Genomic DNA, 22,545 nt, shown 5'->3' with positions numbered 1-22,545 from the left:
GTGAAATGTCCAGGCCGGGCGCTGTGGCTCACGCCTGTAATCCTAGCTCTTGGGAGGCCGAGGCGGGCGGATTGCTCAAGGTCAGGAGTTCAAAACCAGCCTGAGCAAGAGCAAGACCCCGTCTCTACTATAAACAGAAAGAAATTAATTGGCCAACTGATATATATATATAAAAAAAATTAGCCGGGCATAGTGGCGCATGCCTGTAGTCCCAGCTACTCGGGAGGCTGAGGCAGAAGGATCACTCGAGCCCAGGAGTTTGAGGTTGCTGTGAGCTAGGCTGACGCCACGGCACTCACTCTAGCCTGGACAACAAAGTGAGACTCTGTCTCAAAAAAAAAAAAAAAAAAAATTGAAATGTCCAATTATGAATCAAAAATGTAGTTTATTATATCTCAATCAAGAAGCAGCACAAGTAATCAAAGTATGAACCTAAACTATTGGCACAGTTTTGCCATCTTAACGGTAGCTGATTTATGCCAGCACAGAAGAAGCCTGGAGAGTGAGTGGCCATGAAATTGTGAAAGGCATTTTCCACAGCTTGTTGAGAATTGAATATTTTTCCTTGCAAAAAGTGATCCAAAGCCTGGAAGAAGTGGTAGTCGGTGCAAGATCTGGTGAATATAGTGGATGAAAGAGAGTTTCCAAGTCCAGTCTGTGTAGTGTGAGCAGCATTGTTTGTGTGACATGTGGTCTAGTATTGGCTTGCAAGAGGATTGACCCATCTCATGACCAATCTCGGCTGCTTAATCACAAGCGTCCTCATCATTTTGTCAAATTGGTTGCAGTAGACATCCACTGTCATAGACTGACCAAGTTTCATGAAGCCGTGGTGGATAATACCAGCGCTGGACCACCAAACAGACACCATTAGATGTTTTTGATGAAAATTCAGTTTTGGACTATGTTTTGGCACTTTATCTTTATCCAACCATTGTGCTGAATGTTTACAGTTGGCAAAAAGAATCCATTTTTCATCACACATAATGATATGATATAGAAATGGTTCACCTTTATGTCATGACAGCAAAGAAAGGCAAGCTTCAAGACGATTTCTCTTCTGACTCTCATTTAATCCATGCAGAGCCCATCTATCCAGCTTCTTTACCTTGCTGTTTGTTTCAAATGGTCCAATATTGTTGGAATAGTAACAGAAAACCTTGCTGCCATTTCATGCATAGGTTGAGTTGGGTTCCCTTCCCCTACAGCTTTCCACTCATCATTATCCACCTTGGTCTCAGGTCACCCATATGGCTCATTTTTGAGAATACAATCACAAGAGTGGAACTTCTCAAACTATCAACATACTGTGCGTTCATTAGCCAAACAGTTCCTTGATATCCTTCCCATACACTTCATTGATATTTCTAGCTGTCTGTGCTGCATTGGTTCCACAACAGAACTCATATTTGAAAATAACTTGAATTTTTGACTTATCCATGGTTTCACAAAAATTGCTCTAAAAAAATGTTTGAAAGATAATCATAAGCCAAAATGTGTGTTTGAAAGACTGAGGATGTACCTTCACAGTAAAAATAAAACAAGAAGTGTTAAAGTGAAATGTCAGGGATATCAACTGTCAAGCTTAGCACTTAAGGAAATCAGACTTTTCGTATTTAATGACCTAATATTTATGAATTCCTTTGTGTGGGTGTTGTCCCCATTCCCAACCTTCAGGCTGGTGCATGAGCAGTAACTCTTTGACATATTACTAGTATAAAGTCAAGGATTTATAAACGTGGGAGCCTTTAACTTAAAGGTGTTGATGAGGATAGGGGAGGGGAGGAGAAGTATGTTTATGGGATGGTCAGTGGGCTGAATAGAGGTAAGACCAAAAAACTGTTGCTGAAACACACAATCTGGGGAAGAATCTTATGCCATCTGCTCTCAGCAAGTGGTGTGGCTGGGCAGAATGGGGCTTACTTCTCGAATGTGACAAAATCCACCCTTGTGGTCCCAAGAAGAGCCTGCTCCCCTCAGCCTGCCTCTTGTTCTCAATACTTCTCACCTCATCATCCCTCACCTTCCTCTTGTCCTTGGCCTGAGCTCACGACTTACTGTCATAGGATTCCTTCAGTTACAAGTGAAAGAAACCCAACTCACACTATCTTAAGCAAAAAAAGGAGTGTGTTGATTCATGTGTTAGGAAGGATACCATGAAAGCTCAAAGGTCAAATAAAAAACATGTAAGAACTAGGACCTTGTGACTAGAATTGGGATCCGTGTCAGATCTCCCTCCTGCTCTCTCACACTCACTCTCTCGTCCCCTCCCTCCCCCTGTACTGCCACCTCTGCTTGCTGTCTCTGGGCGCCTTTCTGCAGACTAGAGCTCCATGTGCTGGGAAGAGAGCTGTCCATAGCCCCGTATTCTCATCCTCCTAGTTTAGCAACCCTAGAGTAAAGACTATCTTTTTTTATAACCTCATACATAATCCCAGACAAAGGGCCTGATAGTCTAGCTTGAGACTATTGCTGTCCAGAAGAGTAGAGTGCCATGATGGTCTCAGCTTTGGTCCTGAGTCTACCTGTGGCCCAGAGAGCAGGATCTATAACCAGGAGAAAGGCAAGAGAAGAAACCTTCCTGGCAGTGAAAAACAGCTTTGGACCTTGGCCAAGGTCCTGAGCCTAAAAAGTGCATCAGCCCCAAACCTGACCTGAAACACAGAAGCAAATTAAATCCTACCTGGAAAAAAAAAATCATCTTCCAATCACTTAGCCACTCACTCATTGCTCTATCCATGAATCTCACCCAAAGTGCCACATGTCTTCTGAGAAAGAGTCTGCATGGTCATTACTACGTGTGGAGTGAGCAGAATGAGCTGGGTCTAAGCTCTGCTACCTGCTCTACAGCTTATCCCAGCAGGTTAATGAATCTCTATGCCTTGCAGTGTCTTGATGTGAAAAGGAACAATAAAAAGCTCCTCCCAGGGTTGTCATCAGCATTAAATGGAAAGTTGATGTTGGTGTTGGACCTGTCCTAGAAGGGGTGGCCAGTGTCACCACTGCAGCTCCAAGGTTCAGAATCCTTTTGGGGGAATCTTGGCTCACACGCAGGAGGCCACATTGGTTTCTTGGTGTCCTCAGACATGCATACCCATTAGGAATTTTACAAAGTTGCTTGGTTTAAAATGGGTCCGGGGCATCCCCAATGCTGTCCTTCTGTGTGTGGGGGGGGGGAGGGCACGGGCTCATTGTTACGTCCCATGAACACTCCGAGTCTCCTAGACCTCATCCTCTTTGAGTTTCTCTCTCTCACTTTCTCTCTGCACATTCAGGAGTGTACACATTTCTGTCCAGCACCCTGAAGTCTCTGGAAGAGAAGGACCATATCCACAGGGTCCTGGACAAGATCACAGACACCTTAATCCACCTGATGGCCAAAGCAGGCCTGACCCTGCAGCAGCAGCACCGGCGCCTGGCCCAGCTCCTCCTCATCCTCTCGCACTTCAGGCACATGAGGTGAGGCATCCACCGGCTTCCCACAGGACAGACAGAAAGAAAGCCCACCCCAGCCCCACGGAAGGGCTGATGCCTGGATGCAGATAGCACACTTGCAGCAGTCCCTGGCACAGAATAAGCATAAAATGCTATGCAAGGACAGAAGAAAGAGGCTTTAAATCTGCCCGGGACATGGGGCAAGTGGCAGAGCAGACTGCAGAGAGGAAGTGATGCTTAAAGCTTAGCTCAAAGCATGTGCTTCTGCTTTGGAGCGGGGCTGGGGGGCGTGGAAGGGATTGTGTAGTGTCCGGGTGGGTGGGGAGGAAGCCAGTCAAGAGAAGTCTGAGCATTTGCATCCTCTGAAAGCACTGGACACATCGACTTTTGTTTCTGTGCCATACTTTCCCTATTTATACTTGGAAATCCTAAATGAGAGTCTCCAGATGCCTCATGGAGAGTCAATGTTGACCCCTCCATGCCTCTTGAACCCTTTCTGTCACCCCCATGGCTACTACCCTAGTCCACGCCACCATCATTTTCTTTTGGATTTCTGCACCAGCCATCTGACATGATCCCTGCCTTCAACCAAGATCCTTTTTAATCCATTCTCCATGATACAGCCAGAGTGATCATTCTAAAACCAAATCTAATTATGCCACCCCCCTGTTTAAAACCCTTAAATGACTTCCCATTGTTTTAGATAAAAGTATAAATGCCTTTATTTTGCTTATATCACTTCTTATGATTCAGTCCCTACTTAGCTTAGTAGGACTTCCTCATGTCTGAGCTTTAGCCATAATAAGCTGTGCTCTGAGTCACTTGGGAGGCTCTACTTCAGACTGCAGACTGGCCGGGCAGCTCTGTTCATCTCAGCTGGGCTCACTCACATGTCTGTGGGGCAGCTGATCTCAGCTGGGCACAGGTGGGGAGGAACAAGCCACGGCCCTGCAGGTTGGCCAGGTGAGTCTGCCCCACCCCCACGTGTCTCCAATCTCTTATCCACCTTGTACCCACAGATTAGCTGGGACACGTCCTCATGGTGATGTCAGAGGCACAAGAAAGCAAGCCCGTCTGGGCAAGTGCATTTTAATCCTCTGGTTAAGTCATGTCCACTAACATTCCACTGGCCAAGCAAGTCATACGAATAAGCCCAAGTCAAAGATACGGACACGTTGCAGCAGGAGTGAATATTTCTGAACAGTGCTCGAACCTATCATTGCTTAGATAGCACTCCTTGCAGGAAGCATCTTCTGGCCCTTGAGACCTAGTCAGAACTTACACCTTATTCTTCCCTATTGTTATTGCCCCTTTTATTATTTTTCTGCCCTGTTAGACGGAAAACTCTGTGGGGCAATCATTACGATACGTCTTGCTTACTCTACGTACCCGATACCACCTGGCACAGTGCTGGGTACATAATAAATCCTCGATAAATACTTTCTATAGGGGCCAAGGCAGGACATCAGCAGAGAAAATCATCTTTCTTTGCCAAGAGGTGAAAACAGCCTCAGTTTCATTCCACTGTCTTGCAATTTGGCTGGCCAGAGCCCAGCTCTCCTAAGTAGAGCTCAGCCTGCAGGGAAGAGATAGAGTGGTGGATTCTTTGTTGCAGACTCCAGAAAGGCCATACAATGATGTGAAGTGATGACACTAGAGGTACCCATGGGTGACGATGCCTCCATGACCTTGGGCTTACCCTAGGACCCTAAGAGATTCCTTCTTTCAGCAGCTATGAGGAAAAAGGACCAAGATGTCTGAAGGAGGTTGGATTTTAAGGGCCCTTTAAATCTTGAGACTATGATTCAAATGGCAAGAAAGTTATCCAAAGTCCCAGGTGCCACCATTTCTGGAGACAACTTTGAAAAATAGTTAGATTTTTGAAAAATATAGATGCATCCTTTTTTTTTTGTATCCTTCACAGTGCCCTATATGAAGACATACATGTAGTATGTGCTGGCAACATTATTACTGAGTAAATGAATAAATGAACAAATGATATGGGCAGATGAGTCGAGGCAGGTTTTTCCTTGCTGTATGAATTTGAAATTCATAAGTGAAGGCTTCCACTTGGCAAAGTGTGGGAGGAAGCAATTGCAATCCCTGTCCTCAAGACTCCCCAAGGATCCCTGTGTTCATAGACGAAGGACTCACATTACCCAGGTAGAGTAGGTGTCAGTGTTCAGAGTAAGTATTTCCAGTCCTTTCCTACCTTCTGCTCTTGAAGAATATCAGAGAAGGAACCAGGGGATGGATCAGAATAACATTTCCTGTGCCAGATTTCCTGGCTGAAGAGAACGTATTAGTTTTTACTCTGAGCTAGGAACTTCGATGATGTCATAGAAACTGTGCATTGCAGTTCAATGTTTTTATTTGTGGATAGGAATTGCTGAGTTTTCAAATCCATTAACTGCTTGTCAGCATCAGCAAGCCTAATTAGTTAATGCCAAGTAAATTTGCACTAAATATACTGCCCTGGCTAATTTCACTGGCAAAGTATTGCAGAGGACAGCACCAGGGAGAAGGCTCTGTAGAGTTTCTGTTGGAATCGTGTGAAAAGCTGGAGGGAGGCTGTTATTCTGCTGAAAGCTTTGAGTGCTCACGCTCTCTCTCCCTCTCTCTCTCCCTCTCTCTCTCCCCCTCTCTCTCCCTCTCTCTCTCCCTCTCTCTCTCCCCCTCTCTCTCCCTCTCTCTCTCCCTCTCTCTCTCCCTCTCTCTCTCCCTCTCTCTCTCCCTCTCTCTCTCCCTCTCTCTCTCTCTCTCTCTCTCTCTCTCTCTCACACACACACACACACACACACACTCACACACACACACTAATATTTTGGTGCCTCACTGTAGCCAATCGAAGTCACAGAACTCTGTTTTGTTAAGCTTGGCCCCAGCCATATGTTGCTACTCAGAGCATTTAACACCAGATTTCATCTGACTGTAAATGTTATTCATGGAGGTGCCTGAGGAAGACCGTGGCAGATCCAGGGGCCATTTAACTTTAAGGGTATTTTAATTTAAAACATGAAACCAAAACAAAATAACACTGAAACACACCATTTCGGTCTCGTCGCAGGCCTGAATAGCTTTGGTGCTGTGTTCTCATGGCAGCTTTCCAACTTGGGCTGTGCTTTTCTCCAACTAAAAGTGCAGATATTTTCTAAGACATTCCCTTGGTCCTGCCTACTCATGATATATATTTTTTTACATTTCAAGCTTGACAATAGTTGTTCCTTTCTCTCCTCCGTCTAGTGGTGTGGTGGGGACAGCAGAGTTGTGGCTGGGGGAGGACAGAGGAGGAGAGCAGGGAAAGGAATGCCATCTGCCTACATCTCCCTGTGTCCTTATAGCCCCTGTTTTCTGAACATTTTCCAAGCCTGGGCGCTGTCGTAGGCCTACCACCGCAGAGGGCAGGATGGCCAAATCCCTCCCCTGTCCTAGGACCTGCACTATAGGTGTGAGTGTGTGAGTGGGTGCATGTGTGTGCTTGGGACTGGGGAGAATAAACACAAACACAGGAGGATTTCACGTTGTGATAAGTGCGATAAGGAAAACAGAATAGTGAGAGAGAGGGAGGCTGAGATTGCAGGGGCTTGAGGCTGCTGCCTTTGGAGTAGCAGAAGGTTTTTCTGCAGAGGTGGCTTTTGAAGACTGGGGGAGAACTGCACCCAAGGAAGAGGGAATAGTATTAAATAGATGCAGATCCCCTGAGGCTGGGAGGAGCTTAGTTCCATTAAGGGCAGCAAAAAAGCCAGCGTGAAGAAAGAGAGTGAGGCAGGAGAGAGAGGCAGGAAGAGCTCGGAAAGGAGGATGGAAGCTGGACCAGTTGGACCTTGCAGAGGGTGGAAAGAAACTTAGATTTTATTCTGAATTAAACTGGAAGCCACTTGAGAGGTTCAGCAAGGGGAGCTTCTTGGTCTGCTTTACACATTTAAAAACCTCACTCCTGCTTGACTGCACACCTCACATTCCCTTTTCGGATGCATTTGTAATAGAGGGGAATAAAGGCTCACTAGAGGCTGTGGAAGGAAGTCACCTGCTTAGCAAATGCCCTGAAAGTGGCTGGAGGGAGGGTGTGTTTGTGAGGATGGAACGGCTCTCAAAGGAGGTGGGAAAATGAAAACCACAGAGAGATGAGACCCAGGCTTGGATCTCTGAGAGCCTCAGTGTTCCCAGCCACCATCCTAAAATGGGTCTTTAAGCAAGATGAAAGATTGACTTGCAAGTGTCTTTGGAATTTCTCTTACTTCCCCTTCCCAGGAATTTCAGCTTTCCTGGGGCTTGGTCTAAAGCGGTCCTCTCTGTGTCTTCCCACCCGCAGTAACAAGGGCATGGAGCATCTGTACAACATGAAGTGCAAGAACGTGGTGCCCCTCTACGACCTGCTGCTGGAGATGCTGGATGCCCACCGCCTGCACGCGCCCACCGGCCGCACGGGGGTGCCCATGGAGGAGGCAAACCAGGGCCAGCTGGCCACCCCGGGCTCCACTTCATCGCATTCCTTGCAAAAGTATTACGCCACCGGGGAGGCAGAGAGTTTCCCTACCACAGCCTGAGAGCTCCCGGGCTCCCCCGAGGTTCTGAGAATCCCTGCAGCATTTTACCCTCGTCATGCATCACTTTAGCAGATTCTGTCTCCTGCACACGCTCCGGCATGCACCCACCACCAGCGGCTTTCTAATATGAGTGGCCATTCGTCTGCTTGCTAAGTTCTTAGTGGCACGTCTTCTGTTGGGAACAGCCAAGGGGATTCCAGGGCTAAATCTTTGTAACAGCTCTCTTCCCCCCTTTGCTACATTACTAAGCATGAGGATTCTTATAGCTCCTCACAACTGAACTCAGTCTATGAGCTGGGGCTCCGATGACTTTGTGCATTGAAGCTACTTGTAGAGACCCAGGCCTGGAGAGTAGACATTTCACCTCTGATAAGCACTTTGTAATGGCTCTAAGAATAAGCCACAGGAAAGAATTTAAAGTGGCTCCTTTAACTGCTGACTTGGAGAAAGCTAGGTCAAGGGTTCCTTATAGCATCCTCTTGTATTCCTATGGCAATGCATCATTTTATTAAAGTGATACCTTAAAGCTTTTGCACTACTATGGCAGAATATTTAGTGATTGTCTACTCGTTGTTCCATAGGAATACAAGATGCACATAGGGAAGGAAGATCCTCCAATTGCCAAGACTATTTCAACTTAATACACTGCGACTTCAGGCTTGCTGAAAGCTCTGCCGCTGGCTTTCTAGAGCACGACGTGCAGGTCATGGGTCCCAGTTAATTCCCGCTTCCCATGGACCTATGGAAAACAGCAAGTTGATTTGAGTTAAGTCACCTCCACATATTTCAGTCTCCCTATACGAGGGATAAGTTCTTGATTTTTGTTTTTATTTTCATTTTATAAAAGAAAGCCCTCTCCCCCAGGATTTGCAGCAAAATCAGCTTCAGGACCTGTTCTGGTGGGATCTCACATTTATCAGCAGTGTGTGCAACTTACACAAAAGGTGAACTATTCAGGTGTGGTGTCCCGCAGAGGACCTAGGGCATTCTAAGTGAGCAGGGACCCCGCTGGTACTTTTAGCCCTGGGGTCTGGGGCTAAACAGTGAATGTGCACGGTTGTCTTGGCTACTGGAGAGCAAGAAGGGAAGTAGGGGAGACACTGGATGAAACTCGGAGGCGCAGTCAGCCTTGCTCAGAGTGGCCCTGCTACAGGCTGCAGCTACCTAGGAATCTCTTTGCAGACCCCGCCCTGCACTAAGGGGCTGCCCTGAGATCCACGGGGTAGTCACTTCCTGGTGTGGCCCTGATCGAAAGAAGCCCAGGTGGCAGCTGCAGCAGACAGGCTCACTCCTGCCACAGGGCACCCTTCCCTGAGCCTTTGTTTCTCTAGCACAAATTATGGATTATTTCCTTTTCTTGACTAAAAAGAAAGTTTACTTTCCTCCTGGAGACTTCACTGTCTATACTTCAAACCCCACTGAGAGGTGATGTGTTAGCCAAGAGGCCAGGCAAGCTGCTAGGGTGACTCTTGGTGTACCCTGTGTGGAAGAGTGGATTGCACTAATTTCTGATTAGCCAGTTAAGTGATTGCCAAAGCACTGGGAATCTGGGAGGGCAAAAAAAAAAAAAAAAAAAAAAAGAAAAAAAAAAAAAGAAAAAAAGTTTTTCATAGATGTTTGTTTAAATTTGGGGGCAATTTTATGTATCCGTGTTAAGAATATGTTTAAGAACATAATTCTTTTGTTGTTTGTTTAAGAAGCACCTTACTTATATAGTATAATATATATTTTTTTGAAATTGCATTGCTTGTTTATCAGACAATTGAATGTAGTAATTCTGTTCTTGATTTAATTTGGGTTAACATGCAAAAACCAAGGAAAAATATTTAGTTTTTTGTATACTCTTCAAGCTACCTTGTCATGTATGCAGTCATTGATGCCTAAAGCCTGGTGATTATTCATTTAAATGAAGATCACATTTCATATCAACTTTTGTATCCACAGTAGACAAAATAGCACTAATCCAGATGCCTATTGTTGGATATTGAATGATAGACAATCTTATGTAGCAAAGATTATGCCTGAAAAGGAAAATTAAATTATTCAGGGCAGCTAATTTTGCTTTTACCAAAATATCAGTAGTAATATTTTTGGACAGTAGCTAATGGGTCAGTGGGTTCTTTTTAATGTTTATACTTAGATTTTCTTTTAAAAAAATGAAAACAAAACCAAAAAAAAAAAAAAAAACACTTCTAGGACTATAGATGATGTAATACCAGCTAAATCCAAACAATAATATGTGGAGGGTTTTACATTCTTCATCTAGTGTATTTGTATTCATGCTAAGATACTACTACATTTGAAATGGGCAGAGAGCATGAGATGGTCGAAATGTTAGCCCAAGGGTCTCAAACAATTTTGGAAATCTTTTTTATTCTTACTTGAAGTGCCACTAACAGACAGCCAAGATTTTCCAGCTGATGTTGCTGTTGGGTGCAGGGAACATGCTGGGAATTGCTGCTTGCACTTTTCCCCCACTCTGAGGCAACTTAAAATTTGAAAGGTGTGATTTACCTTGGGGGTCAGCGGTAGGGTTGGGGAAGTGGGTTCAGGAATTTGGAGACTGGGAAAGATAGTACTAAAAGTATTAAAATATTTTGAGGCAAATTAATTATGATGCCTGGGGTGTGCACCAGGGTTCAGTATTCCACTTCTGCCCTGTTAACCACAGATAACTGGCTCCATTGACAGCCATCTCTGGAATGGCAGCCTCAGTTCAGAGGAAGCAAGAACAACATCAGCAGGACAGCCCAAGGCATAGCTAGCGGTCTGTGTTTCCTTTAGCCATTGCCTAGCTTGCCGTCAGGATTCTGTGATGCTCTCATGCAACGATTAAGAGAGGATTGGTAATCCAAAGAGAAGACCCTATCCATGCAGGTTGCAAAATCCAATCCCCAAGGAAGTGCGTTCTTTGATTAAATTTCCCTAGTAACCTTGCAAACGTGTTTAAGCCTGCCGTATCTCATGCCTTTTCGGGGCTGAACAAATAAGGGACTTACTGATAATTTACTTTTGACCACATTAAGGTTTCTCACATTGAAATCTTATACATTGAAATGGCCATTGATTTAGGCCATTGGTTTAGAGTAGCCCTTCCCCTGCATGACACCAATTATAGATCCCTTCCTGTTCACATTTTCCAACCATGAGATGAAACGTGGATACTGGGAATGATCACTAGGACCACAGTAATGTCTAATACTCACAGGCAGACCTTGGCAAAACTAGTCATTTGAAAGATAAATAGAGTCATACAGTAGCTCATAAGGCAACCCTAATTCTTTTGGGGGCAGGTCTTGGGAGGTTGATCCACATTACTCTGCACCCTTCCTAGGGAACCCCCGAAAACATACTCTCAACTGGAGCAAATGAACTGTGGTCCCAGATATCCATCTTTTCAGTAGTGTGATTATGCTCTGTTTCTAAGTGCATTTCCTTTCCATTTGAATTAAAGTGTGGCCTCGTTCTAAGTCATTTAAAATTGTTTTCTAAGTAATTGCTGCCTTTATTATGGCACTTCAATTTTGCACTGTCTTTCAGAGATTCAAGAAAAATTTCTATTCTTTTTTTTTTTTTTTGCTTCCGACTGTGCCTGAACTTTTTAAATATGTAAATGCTGCCATGTTCCAAACCCATTTTCAGTGTGTGTATACAGAGCTGTGCACCCTGGAAACAACATACCGTCCCATAAGCAGGTGCCTGTGGCACGGACCCCTTTGCATTCACAGAGAGGTCATTGGTCATAGAGACTTGAATTAATAAGTGACATTATTGCCAGTTTATGTTCTCTCACAGCTTATAAACAATGCTTTCTGTGCACTACACGTCCTTCAGTGTAGAGCTCTTGTTTTATGGGAAAAGATTCAAATGCCAAATTGTGTTTGATGGATTTATACGCCCTTGCGCTGATGCATACTATTATTGATGTGATTCAGTTTTGTCGCAGCTTTGCTTTGTTTAATGGAACGCACTTGTAAACCTCTTTTGCACCTTGAAAAAGTAAAGAATCCGGCGGGATGCTCGAGCACCTTGCAAACAATTTTCTCAAACTATTTGATGTTCAAATAAAGAATTAAACTAAAAACAACAGGATTGTTTTTTCTTTTTTATTTTATTTTTTTTTTTTTTGTAAGCTCTGCTTCTTGCTAACCATTCACCACTGATCACCTAAAATCAAAGTGATTAAAGGATCAGTAGGGGACACAGGGAATCTGAATGGCAGGCTTCCCTCCCTCCGCCCTCCCCACCTGCCCTGGGTGGATCAGGAAGTGGGTGGACACCGAGGTCAGGCAAAGCTGGCCTCAATTCTTGGCACCGCCACATACAAGTTTTCTGATGGTTGGCGATTGATTTTTCAGAGTTTCAGCTTCCTTATCAATAAAATGGGGATAATAACACCTAATTCACAGGATGGTAGTGAGGACTAAGTGAGGTGCTCATTGAACACAGCAGTTGTTTTCCAATGGCCAGCCCAGACCCCTTCCCTGTGAGGGAGAAGAAGGACACTTGAGAGTGGTTAGCTATGAATTAATGAGTGAATGGGCGAGTGAATGATCTGAAACTATTAACATATAAAAAACTCCCTTCCGTTTTCAGAGCTACCTGCATGCTCCCCCTTGACCCATTTTCTCGGTGATTGAACTGATGAATTGAAGGCAGGGAAACGTGATGTACTGATGGGGCAACACAGTGTACGCACAGGCTTGCAGCTAGATGACTCAGTTTGAATCCTCATTCTACCATTATTGGGCAAGTTAATTCCCCTGTGCCCCAGTTTTGTCACTTGTACGGAAAGAGAATCATGCCACCTGCCTGGAGGGCTGTTGTGAAGACTGCGTGGTTCACTCTCAGGGAGCCTGTGAGGACAGGGGCTGACACTGCTCCTCCCTTTCCAGCTGCGTCTCTGCACTCAGTTATTTATTCCGATGCGTTTAGGTTCTTCACACTGTTCGAGTTATTTGGATTCCAAGAAACGATTTCATTTTCTTCTTCTGTCATTCCCTTGGCAAGTTCTTCAATCCCTCTTTCCATGGGTTTCCTCATTTCTAAAATGGAAATCAGAACAGCACACGCCCCACAGAAGTCCTGTGCAGATTAGAAGAGATGGCTTCTCTCAAGTGTCTACCATAGGAGCTGCACATAGCGAGCGCTCACTCCGAGGTAGCTGTTGTTATTGCAATTATCCTTGTCCTGTCTGAGCATCTACATTTAATGGAATTATTGGTATGTTTAGCTTTCCACTTTCCATTTTGTTATTGTTTTGTACATGCCTCCTTTTTTATTCCTCTGTTCCTCATAACTGCCTTTTGCTGTTGTTAGTGATATTGTGATATAATAAAAAATATGTATTTAATCTATACCCCTGGTTTCTGAGACAGCTCCTAAAACTCTTGTAGATAAGGATGCTAGGAGATTCGTTTATAGTTGGTCTTTGACTCTGGTTTCTGCCGACACAGAGCTCCTAAATCCCTTGTAATTTCTTGGGTGATAGAAACATCTTTTGTTCTAATGAGGCAACTCTTGGTGGGCTCTCAGATAGCCTCAGGATGGGGAACCAGCCATGTGATTAGATGGTTGGAACTTCCAGACCCACCCTTCAACCTCTGGGGAAGTTCTAGAGAGGCTCTGGAGAGAGGCTGATGGTTGAGTAGATCACTGATGGCTAATGATGTAATCAATGGCATCTATATAATCAAGTCTTCATAAAAATCCAAGAGGATGGTGTTCAGAGGGTTTCTGGGTTGGTGAACACTTGAGGGTGTCTGGAAGGTGGCACCTGTAGAGGGCATGGAAGCTCTGCAGACCTTCCCACACACCTCGCTCTATCCAGGTCTTCATCTGTCTGTTCATCTGTTTCCTTTGTAATATCCTTTATAATAAACTGATTAACATAGTAAGTGTTTCCCTAAGTTCTGTGGGCCATGCTAACAAATTAGTCAACAAGAGGATGGGGTTTGTGGGAACTCCAATTTATAGCCAGTTGGTAAGAAGTATAGGTGACAACCTACTGCTTTGCAATTGGCATCTGAGGTGGAGAAAAGTCGTATGGGACTGAGTCCTTAACCCGTGGTATCTAACTCTAACCCCAGGTGGATAGTGTCAGAATTGAACTGAATTATAGGACACCCAGTTGGTGTCTGCTGCAGAACTGGTCACTTGTGTGGAGAGGCCCCCAGGCCCCACCCTCACATCTGGTCACAGAAAAGTGTTTTGTGTTGTGAGAGAAGAGTAGGATAAAACAGTTTTTCCCACCTAGATTGTTAAGTACATTTGGGGTATCGTTTTAATTCCTATGTTGATTTTTAAAATTATTTTAAAAATTCTTTTCTTAGTAGTTGCTCAGTGTGTACCTTAACTTATTATAGTCTATTTCAAATTAATACTAACTTAAATCTGATAAAATCTTTGCTTCAATATAGCTCTATTCTCTGAATGTCATATATATTATTATCTGTATACACTATAAACCCAGAAATATGTTCTATTGATTGATTGGCTTTACAACTTTATATTTTGTTAATAGTTGGTAAGAAATGAGAAAAATATATCTATAGACTTTAAAAATATTTATCTACATATTTAACATTTCCAGCGTGCCTCATTTCTTCCTGAATTTTTGAGCTTCTGTCTGGTGTTATTTTCTTTAAGCCTGAAGGAATTCGTTTAGTATTTTTTGTAAGGCAGGTCTATTAGTAACAAATTCTCTTGATCTTTGTCTACCTGGTAATATATGAATTTCATCTTCACTTTGTGTAGGGCAATTTTTCTGGATATAGAATTGTTGGTTGATGGTGGTGGTTGTTTCATTTAGCACTTTGAATATATACATCATCACTCTGCCTTCTGGCCTTCATTGCTCCCAATAAAAATTCAGAACCACCCATGTTTTGACATTCACCTGTGTCTGACAAATCACTTTTTAAAAATCTGCTTTCCAGATTGTCTTTGTCTTTGAGCAGTGTGACTATGATATGTTTAGGTGTAGTTATTTTTGTATGTATCCTACTTGGGATTCATTTAACTTTTTGGATGTTTTTCCTCAAATTTGGGAAGTTTTCAGCCATTACTTTTTCAAATAATTCTCTCCCCTCTTATTTCTCTCCCGCCTTGCTGTGACTCTCCTTACATATATGTTGATATGCTTGATGTTGTCCCACAGGTTCCTGAGGCTCTTCTCATTTTTCGTCCATCTTTTTCCCTCTCTATTCTTCAAATTAAATAAATTCTATTCATCTATCTTCAAGGGGACTTTTTTTTTTTTTCATCTGCCATCTTGAATCTGAGGTTGAGCTCTGTTGGGGTATTTTTTCATTCAGTTATGGTTCTTTTCAACTCTGGAATCAAAGTTGGGTTTTTAAAAATTATTTCCATCTCTTAAGAATTCTCCTTTGTTGATTCATTGTTGTCATACTTTAATTCTTCAAACATGGCTTCCTTTAGCTATCTTAATGTATTTATACATTCAACAGCTGCTTAAAGTCTTTGTTAAATCCAACATCTGGGAGACACATAAATAGATTCTTTTGATTTCTGTTATTCTTGAGTATAGGGCACATTTTCTTGTTTCTTTACATATCTCATAGTGTTTATTAAAAGCTGAACATTTTAGATATTATATTGCAGCAACTCTGGATCCTTATTCCCCTGCTTCTTGTTGCTGCTGAGTTTTGTGGTTGTAATTTGCTGCTTTGTTTAATAACCCACTTGGGTTAAATATGTAAAATTTGCCTCTACTATAGTGTTTGGCCTCAGATGTTTCTGCTAGGTTCTTAAATTATTCTTCTTTTTGTTTTTAAGCCTGACTTCCTCCAAGTTGTCCCTGTCTGTATAACCTAAGTAGTTATCCAATGACTGAGCAGAGAATAATCTCAACTGCCCTGAGTCTGCCGGGCGCAGTGACTGAGCCTGTAATCCTAGCACTCTGGGAGGCCAAGGTGGGAGGAATGCTTGAGCTCAGGAGTTCGAGACCAGCTTGAGCAAGAGTGAGACCCATCTTTACTAAAAATAGAAAAAAATTGCCAGGTGTGGTAGTGCACACCTGTAGTCACAGCTACTTGGTAGGCTGAAGCAGAACTTGAGTCTAGGAGTTGAGGTTGCAGTGAGCTATGATGACACCATTGCACTCCAGCTGGGAAGACAGAGGGAGATTCTTTCTCAAAAATAACAAAAACCCAAGCTGATAAAGCTTCCATCCTCTGCCAGTGGATCTGTGTGTGGATAGGGGAGTACATTCAATGTTGAGGCTTTCAAATCTGACCCATATTTTTGCTGGGCTTCTTCACATCTCCTCTACGCATGCATGCAGCCCGTAGAGTTTGGGGCTAGCCTGGGCACTCTCTGATAGCCTCTGTGCATGTTTGCGGCCTTAGCCAACAACACGCTTGCCACAACCACAGCCCCAAGCTAGTGGAGCCATTGGCCCTCTGGGATTATCCACCAAATCAAGTGAGCCCCCTGTGACCACAGCAGCAAAGCCGTCTGTCCTTAGGTCTGTCCTTAGGACCTACCCTGTTCTGGTGTGGACCAAACTGGAGCAGCCTCAGGCAAGGCGGCCACAAATTTGCACTGTATTTATCCAAAAACCAGCAGTTATCCAAGCATAAACATGTCTCAGATTATTGTATGCCTTTGGCCAACTTGCAGAGTGCTGCAATGGTTGTTTTTGTCAATTTTGTTCCACTTTATAGTTTCTTTTTGGAGCAAGGATGTACCAGTCTCCTCACTCAGCCACAACTGGAAGTCTCTGCTCTTCACACACCCTGTGCATCCCTTTTTACTCTTCTCAGAATACCATGGAACAAAGTTGTCTACATGTGCCTGTGTTCTTTCTGGTAATCAGCAAGCATTTGAGGAATATTTCACAATTTATGGAGCTTTTAAATGTATCAAACATAGTGTGCCAAGGTGGGAATGCTTGACTGAGGGGTTGATTCAACTAATACACTGGCTCAAGATCACATTCTCCAGTGTTATATATTCTTAAGCCTTTGAGGACATTTAAATTCAGAATTCCCATGTTTAGGTTTGCTTCTCCAAAAATACAGAATGTACGTTCTGGAGAAGCCAATTTTCATAGCCTTCATTACTTGGACTATGTGTGTTAAGGAGCCAGTTTTAAGTTTGCATTCATGCTGGCGTATAATTGCAATATTTGTAATACCACCAGAAGAGTAGAGCTAATACCAGACAAGAGATGTTCCTTCAACACAGAGATAAACTTTCTAACAGAACTGCCCACAGATAACCTGCAGCACCTGGTTGAAGGTAAGCATGGGGAGGATTTCCGGCAACAGGAGGCACCTCTGCGTGGACCAGATAACCACTAAGCCCAGATGATGTTGAAGAGCTTCCCTCAGCAGACAGAATGATGGGATGCTCTTTGGTTTTCCTTTCTACATTGACACACACACACAGACACACACACTCATACACACAAATGTACCATTGACTGGGTACTTCACTATGCTAGGTACTAGCTTTCTAATATTTTTTACAGGTAATCCTTATAGCTCCATATGAGAATAGATACATTTTTAACCTTATTTTACAGATGAGGAAACTGAGGCTTAACACAGTTAAGTGGCCGGGTGTGATGGCTCATACCTGTAATCCTAGCACTCTGGGAGACCAAGGTGATAGGAGAGCTCAAGGTCAGGAGTTTGAAACCAGCCTGAGCAAGAGCAAGACCCCATCTCTACTATAAATAGAAAGAAATTAATTGGCCAACTAAAAATATATAGAGAAAAAAATTAGCTGGGCATGGTGACGCGCACCTGTAGTCCCAGCTACTCAGAGGCTGAGGCAGGAAGCTCACTTGAGCCCAGGAGTTTGAGGTTGCTGTGAGCTAGGCTGATGCCATGGCACTCTAGCCTAGACAACAGAGTGAGACTGTCTCAAAAAAAAACACAGTTAAGTAACTTTCCCAAGGTCAGAAGTCTTGAGAATGGCCTGCCTGGCATCAGTCTCCCTGACTAAACTCCAGTGGTGCTTCTCACACAGCGGTTTGAGCTTCCTGCGGATTACCAAAAGTCATCATGTACAAACATAATTTTACTCAAGAACCAGAGCTCATGTCAATTTTGCATTTAAACAAGTTTTCACATTTTATGAGGAGAAAGAAAAATTCACGTGAACTTTTAAGGCAAAATGTGATTCTTCAAGGAAGTACAGCACCTCGGGCAGGATGCTTAATGCCACGCCCCTCGGGTCCTGGAGAAGTGTACCCCCTTGTCTCTCTGGGGCGAGGCCCTGGGGAAGCTTGAGGAGCATTTCTCCCGCTGTCCTTCCTGGCCCTTACTGAGCGCCAGTGTTCTTGGTTTCTGAGGTCATACCAGGTAACCTTCCTGTCCCTGCTTCCTGCCAGAAGTGGCAGGCTGGCTGAGGAGTCACTCTCCTCCGTGCCTTGGCAGCAGGAGGAGCTGTATTTGTAGATGACCTGAGACCTTGAAGCCTGAGGCAAGGCGCCGTCACTAGCAGCGGGGCCTGTGTCAGAGTCCACAGTGCCCGGGCTGGGCTCACCGCTCCTCTCGCCACAAGACCGTCATGTCGCAGCCCAGGAACGGGACCACAGCCCACGGCCAAGGCACTTGGCCGTCTATCTACAACGGACACAATAGAAACTTCATCCTCACTGGATGAAAGTGAAACAGATAAAACCAGAGCAAGGAGGCATTTGGGTAAACATTTTAAAAAGTGATTTCGAAACTGGGTGGAATAAGCTCAGCGGCCAGGCCAGGCTGAGAGCCCGGAAGGCACTCCAAAGTGGCCAACCGTGAGCGCTTTGCCAAAAGCCAGTCACCCCCAGGGCTGCAGGGTAGATAGCACTCCGGGGGACTCCCCAGCTAGGCCTTTCTGCAGCGCTGCAACCTGTCATCAGCTGTCTTTTCATTGAGAAATCAGTAATTGTGGGAAAGGCCAGTGAAAGGTTTGTGAGCCCGTAAACATTTTTATGGTTTGATTGAATTTTCAAGTTCACCCGAGACTCAACCGAATTTAAACTGTAAAGATTCCTGAGTATTTCCACATCTGCAAGCAGGAAGAACATGTTTCAATAGTCAGGGCCCCAGACCACAGGCCGGAGGGGAGGAGGGGAGGGGAGGGGAGGAAGCAGTCAGCAGCAGGACCACGTCACCACCTCAGGGAGCTACTGTGCATGTGGCTGCAGTCCCTGGGGACACCAGGTACAGACCAGTTGAAAAGCTCAATCACAGCAAGAGGGGTATGTCCCTCACTCACACTGGAGGGAAGGGCTGAGCGTGCCAAGGCGGGAACTGCCAGGTGGTTCCTTAAGAAGAAGGAGTTAGAAACTAGAATAGATCCACCATTAATTTCTCTTTGAATTTATTATCAAATATTTTTAAACACCTTTTAACAATCCTTACAATCAAATCCATTCTCAAATGCTAAAGGAATGTGTATAAGGAAAAACATTAAGTAGATTTATGAAAACCCAGAGGTTTGGACAGAGAAGCTTATTTTAATTACCTGGTAATATTGATACCTACGGGTTTTAGCCCAGGGTCATAAGAACCTGGGTCCAGGCAGCATGAAGACCTGAACCCCAAAACAACAGAACCCAAAGTGGCTTTGAGTGTCTTCCTATGGAAAAAGTAGCTATGTTTTGGTCTAGGTTATGTTTAAGAAAAAAAAAAAGAAAAGAAAAGAACGGCTGTGTCAGAGAGCCTGAAGCAATGTGGAGATTTTTTTTTTTCCATCTGTTTTCTGTGACTGCATAGAGGCAGAAAGATAAAATAGATGCCCTTTCAAATTTTCCGTGTCCCATTTCAGGTGGAGTGTCCCAGCTGATGAGTTTGTCCATTGCCAACCCCCTTGCTCTTCTGCAATACTAGAGATTCAAGGTCTCAGCAGCTGGCAGGGCTGTTTAGGCCTCTGGGGTACCATGAATGCCACACGAAGAGAAAAAAGGACTTGATGAACACCCCCAGGGAAATGGTGGCAGGACCCCACCAAACCAATCAAAAGGGTCTAAAACTCCAAACAAGCAAAGTGTGCCACCTACTAAACTGTGTCACTATCTTGGTCCCATACTTCCCATTCACACTGAGCTCTGGGGAGCCACATGGACACTTTCCTTGCCAGTGGGACAGACCCAGCTCCGAGAGCAGCTCTGCAGAAGAGTCATCAGCTGAGGGCACAGCCAGGGCCATGGACCTGGCAGACGCCCCAACTAGGAGGTGCCCAGCTAGGAAGCGTGCAATGCAACCTGGAATTGGCCAAAAGATTTGCAGAGCCCTCTGTGCCCATTATTCATGAAAGTTGATTCCACATTTCCATTCTTGTTTGTTTGTTTGTTTTTTATTTTAGCATATTATGGAGGTACAATTGGTAAGGTTACATATATTGCCCATGCCCCCCTCCCCCCTCGAGTAAGAGCTTTAAGCATGTCCATCCCCCAAATGTTGCACATCTTATTCTGAAGACACACATGAAGGCCCTGTTCCCAGGGCTCTCCAACAGAATATAAGAAAAAAAAATAGGGGATAAAAAGAAAGAAAGGAAGAATTCTTCATACCAATTCTTCATGCCATACTAGTGTTTTCAGGGAAGAATCCCAAAGGGCTGTTAGGTCAGTGGAGGTAGGGACAGTTGACCAAGTGCTGAGCTCACCCAGCGGGACACCGTTTGAGTTATCTTCCAGGAGAGAGGAGAAAAGGCCTCCGGTCCTACCTGTGCCCCTCCACCACCCTTGCTATTGGAGTTTGTCCTGGAAAACTCTGCCTCATGGGCCAGCAAACTCTTTGTACAAAGGGCCAGAGAGGAGAGAACGTGTTTGAGGCATTTTTTCAGCTTGTTTTAAAACTCTTTGAAAATTAAAACCGATTCTTAGCTTAAGGGCCTATAAAAACAGGCAGAGGCTGTGGTTCTGTAGTTTGCTGACTTTTTTTTTTTTTTTTTTATTTTGGCATATTATGGGGGTACAGATTTTAAGGTTTCAATAAATGCCCATTTCCCCCCCTCCCCCCAAAAGTCTGAGTCTCCATCATGACCATCCCCCAGATGGTGCACATCTCACTCATTATGTATGTATATACCCGCCCCCCTCCCCCCTCCCACCTGCCCAATACCCTATTACTGTAGCACCTATGTGTCCACTTAGGTGCTACTCAGTTAATACCAGTTTGCTGGAGAATATATCTGGTGCTTGTTTTTCCATTCTTGGGATACTTCACTTAGTAGTATGGGTTCCAGCTCTAACCAGGAAAATAAATATAAGATGTGCTATATCACCATTGTTTCTTAGAGCTGAATAGTACTCCATGGTATACATATACCACATTTTATTAATCCATTCTTGGATTGATGGGCACTTGGGCTGTTTCCACAGCCTTGCAATTATGAATTGTGCTGCTATAAACATTCGAGTGCAGGTGTCTTTTTTGTAGAGTGTCACTGGATCATTTGGGTAGATGCCCAGCAATGGGATTGCTGGATCAAATGGTAGATTCACTTGTATCGCTTTAAGGTATCTCCATATTGCTTTCCACAGAGGTTGAACTAGTTTGCAGTCCCACCAGCAGTGTAGGAGTGTTCCTCTCTCTCCACAACCACGCCAGCATTTATTGTTTGGAGATTTTTTGATAAAGGCCATTCTCACTGGGGTTAAGTGATATCTCATTGTGGTTTTGATTTGCATTTCCCTGATGATTAGAGATGTTGAGCATTTCTTCATATGTTTGTTGGCCATTCTTCTGTCTTCTTTAGAAAAATTTCTGTTCAAGTCCTTTGCCCACTTTTTAATGGGGTTATTTGATTTTTTCTTCCTAATTTTCGTGAGTTCTAAGTATATTCTAGTTATCAGTCCCTTATCGGATGCATAGGATGCATAGTTTGCTGACTTTTGTCAGGTATCATCAAGGCACGAGAAGTCTCCTCCCTGTGAAGAGAGTGAGAGATGTCCAGAGGAGGCCCGGAAGTGCACACCTGGGAGTGCGGGTCCCTGCGCCCGCCGTCAGCAGGGCCGTCTGGATCCCACTCCAGAGATGAGCCCTGAAACACCGTGCTCAGTCACCCATGCTGCACTGGACTGAAAAATTTGTGAAGAAGGCAGATCTCATGTTATTTTTTTTTTAACCCTAATTTTTAAAAAAGTAAAAAAAAAAAAAAATTGTAAGAGAGACTTTCTCCTTTAAAAAGGTTAAAAATAAGTGTGGGAAGATCTGCAGAGCAATTCCCAGTAACGTTTATGAAGTCGCTTTGAAGCTAGAAGGAACCATAATACGATGTTCAGCAAAACTTTCCCATAGTACTTGCCTTGCACTATTTCAACACAACAAATCCGGTGATGGGTTTCTTCCTCCTAACAACCCCATGCAGAAAATACCATTATTATCCCATTTTAGAGAGGACAAAACTGAGGAAGGGAAAGTTTAAGAGACCTGCTCAGGTTCACAGCTAGGAAGTGGCCAAGCTTGGGGATTGAGCTGAGGTATTTTGGCTCTAGAGTCTGTAAGACTCAGACAAAAGAAACTTTATGAATGTCCAGATCCTTTAGTCCCTTATTAGTTTTCCCCTCAAGATTAGCAAACTCCCTAGTGGAGGCGAG

The 22,545-nt window shown here is 44.1% G+C and overlaps 1 protein-coding gene across 2 annotated transcripts in view; it reads left to right on the top strand.

The window, feature by feature from the left end:
- The window catches only part of ESR1 (estrogen receptor 1), a 349,291-nt gene extending 337,222 nt beyond the window's left edge, over positions 1–12,069 (top strand). For both annotated transcript variants that reach the window (XM_020287265.2, XM_020287262.2), the window contains exons 8-9: positions 3,276–3,459; positions 7,748–12,069. In XM_020287265.2, the coding sequence (XP_020142854.1) occupies positions 3,276–3,459; positions 7,748–7,982 (419 nt within the window). In that variant the 3' untranslated portion in view covers positions 7,983–12,069. The remainder of the gene's footprint in view (positions 1–3,275; positions 3,460–7,747) is intronic.
- The last annotated feature ends 10,476 nt before the right edge of the window (positions 12,070–22,545 follow it).

Source organism: Microcebus murinus, chromosome 5 (genome assembly GCF_040939455.1).
Source record: "Microcebus murinus isolate Inina chromosome 5, M.murinus_Inina_mat1.0, whole genome shotgun sequence".
NCBI lineage: Eukaryota > Metazoa > Chordata > Mammalia > Primates > Cheirogaleidae > Microcebus > Microcebus murinus.
The sequence above is the reverse complement of the archived record's forward strand: the minus strand, read 5'-3'. Positions and strand labels throughout refer to the sequence as shown.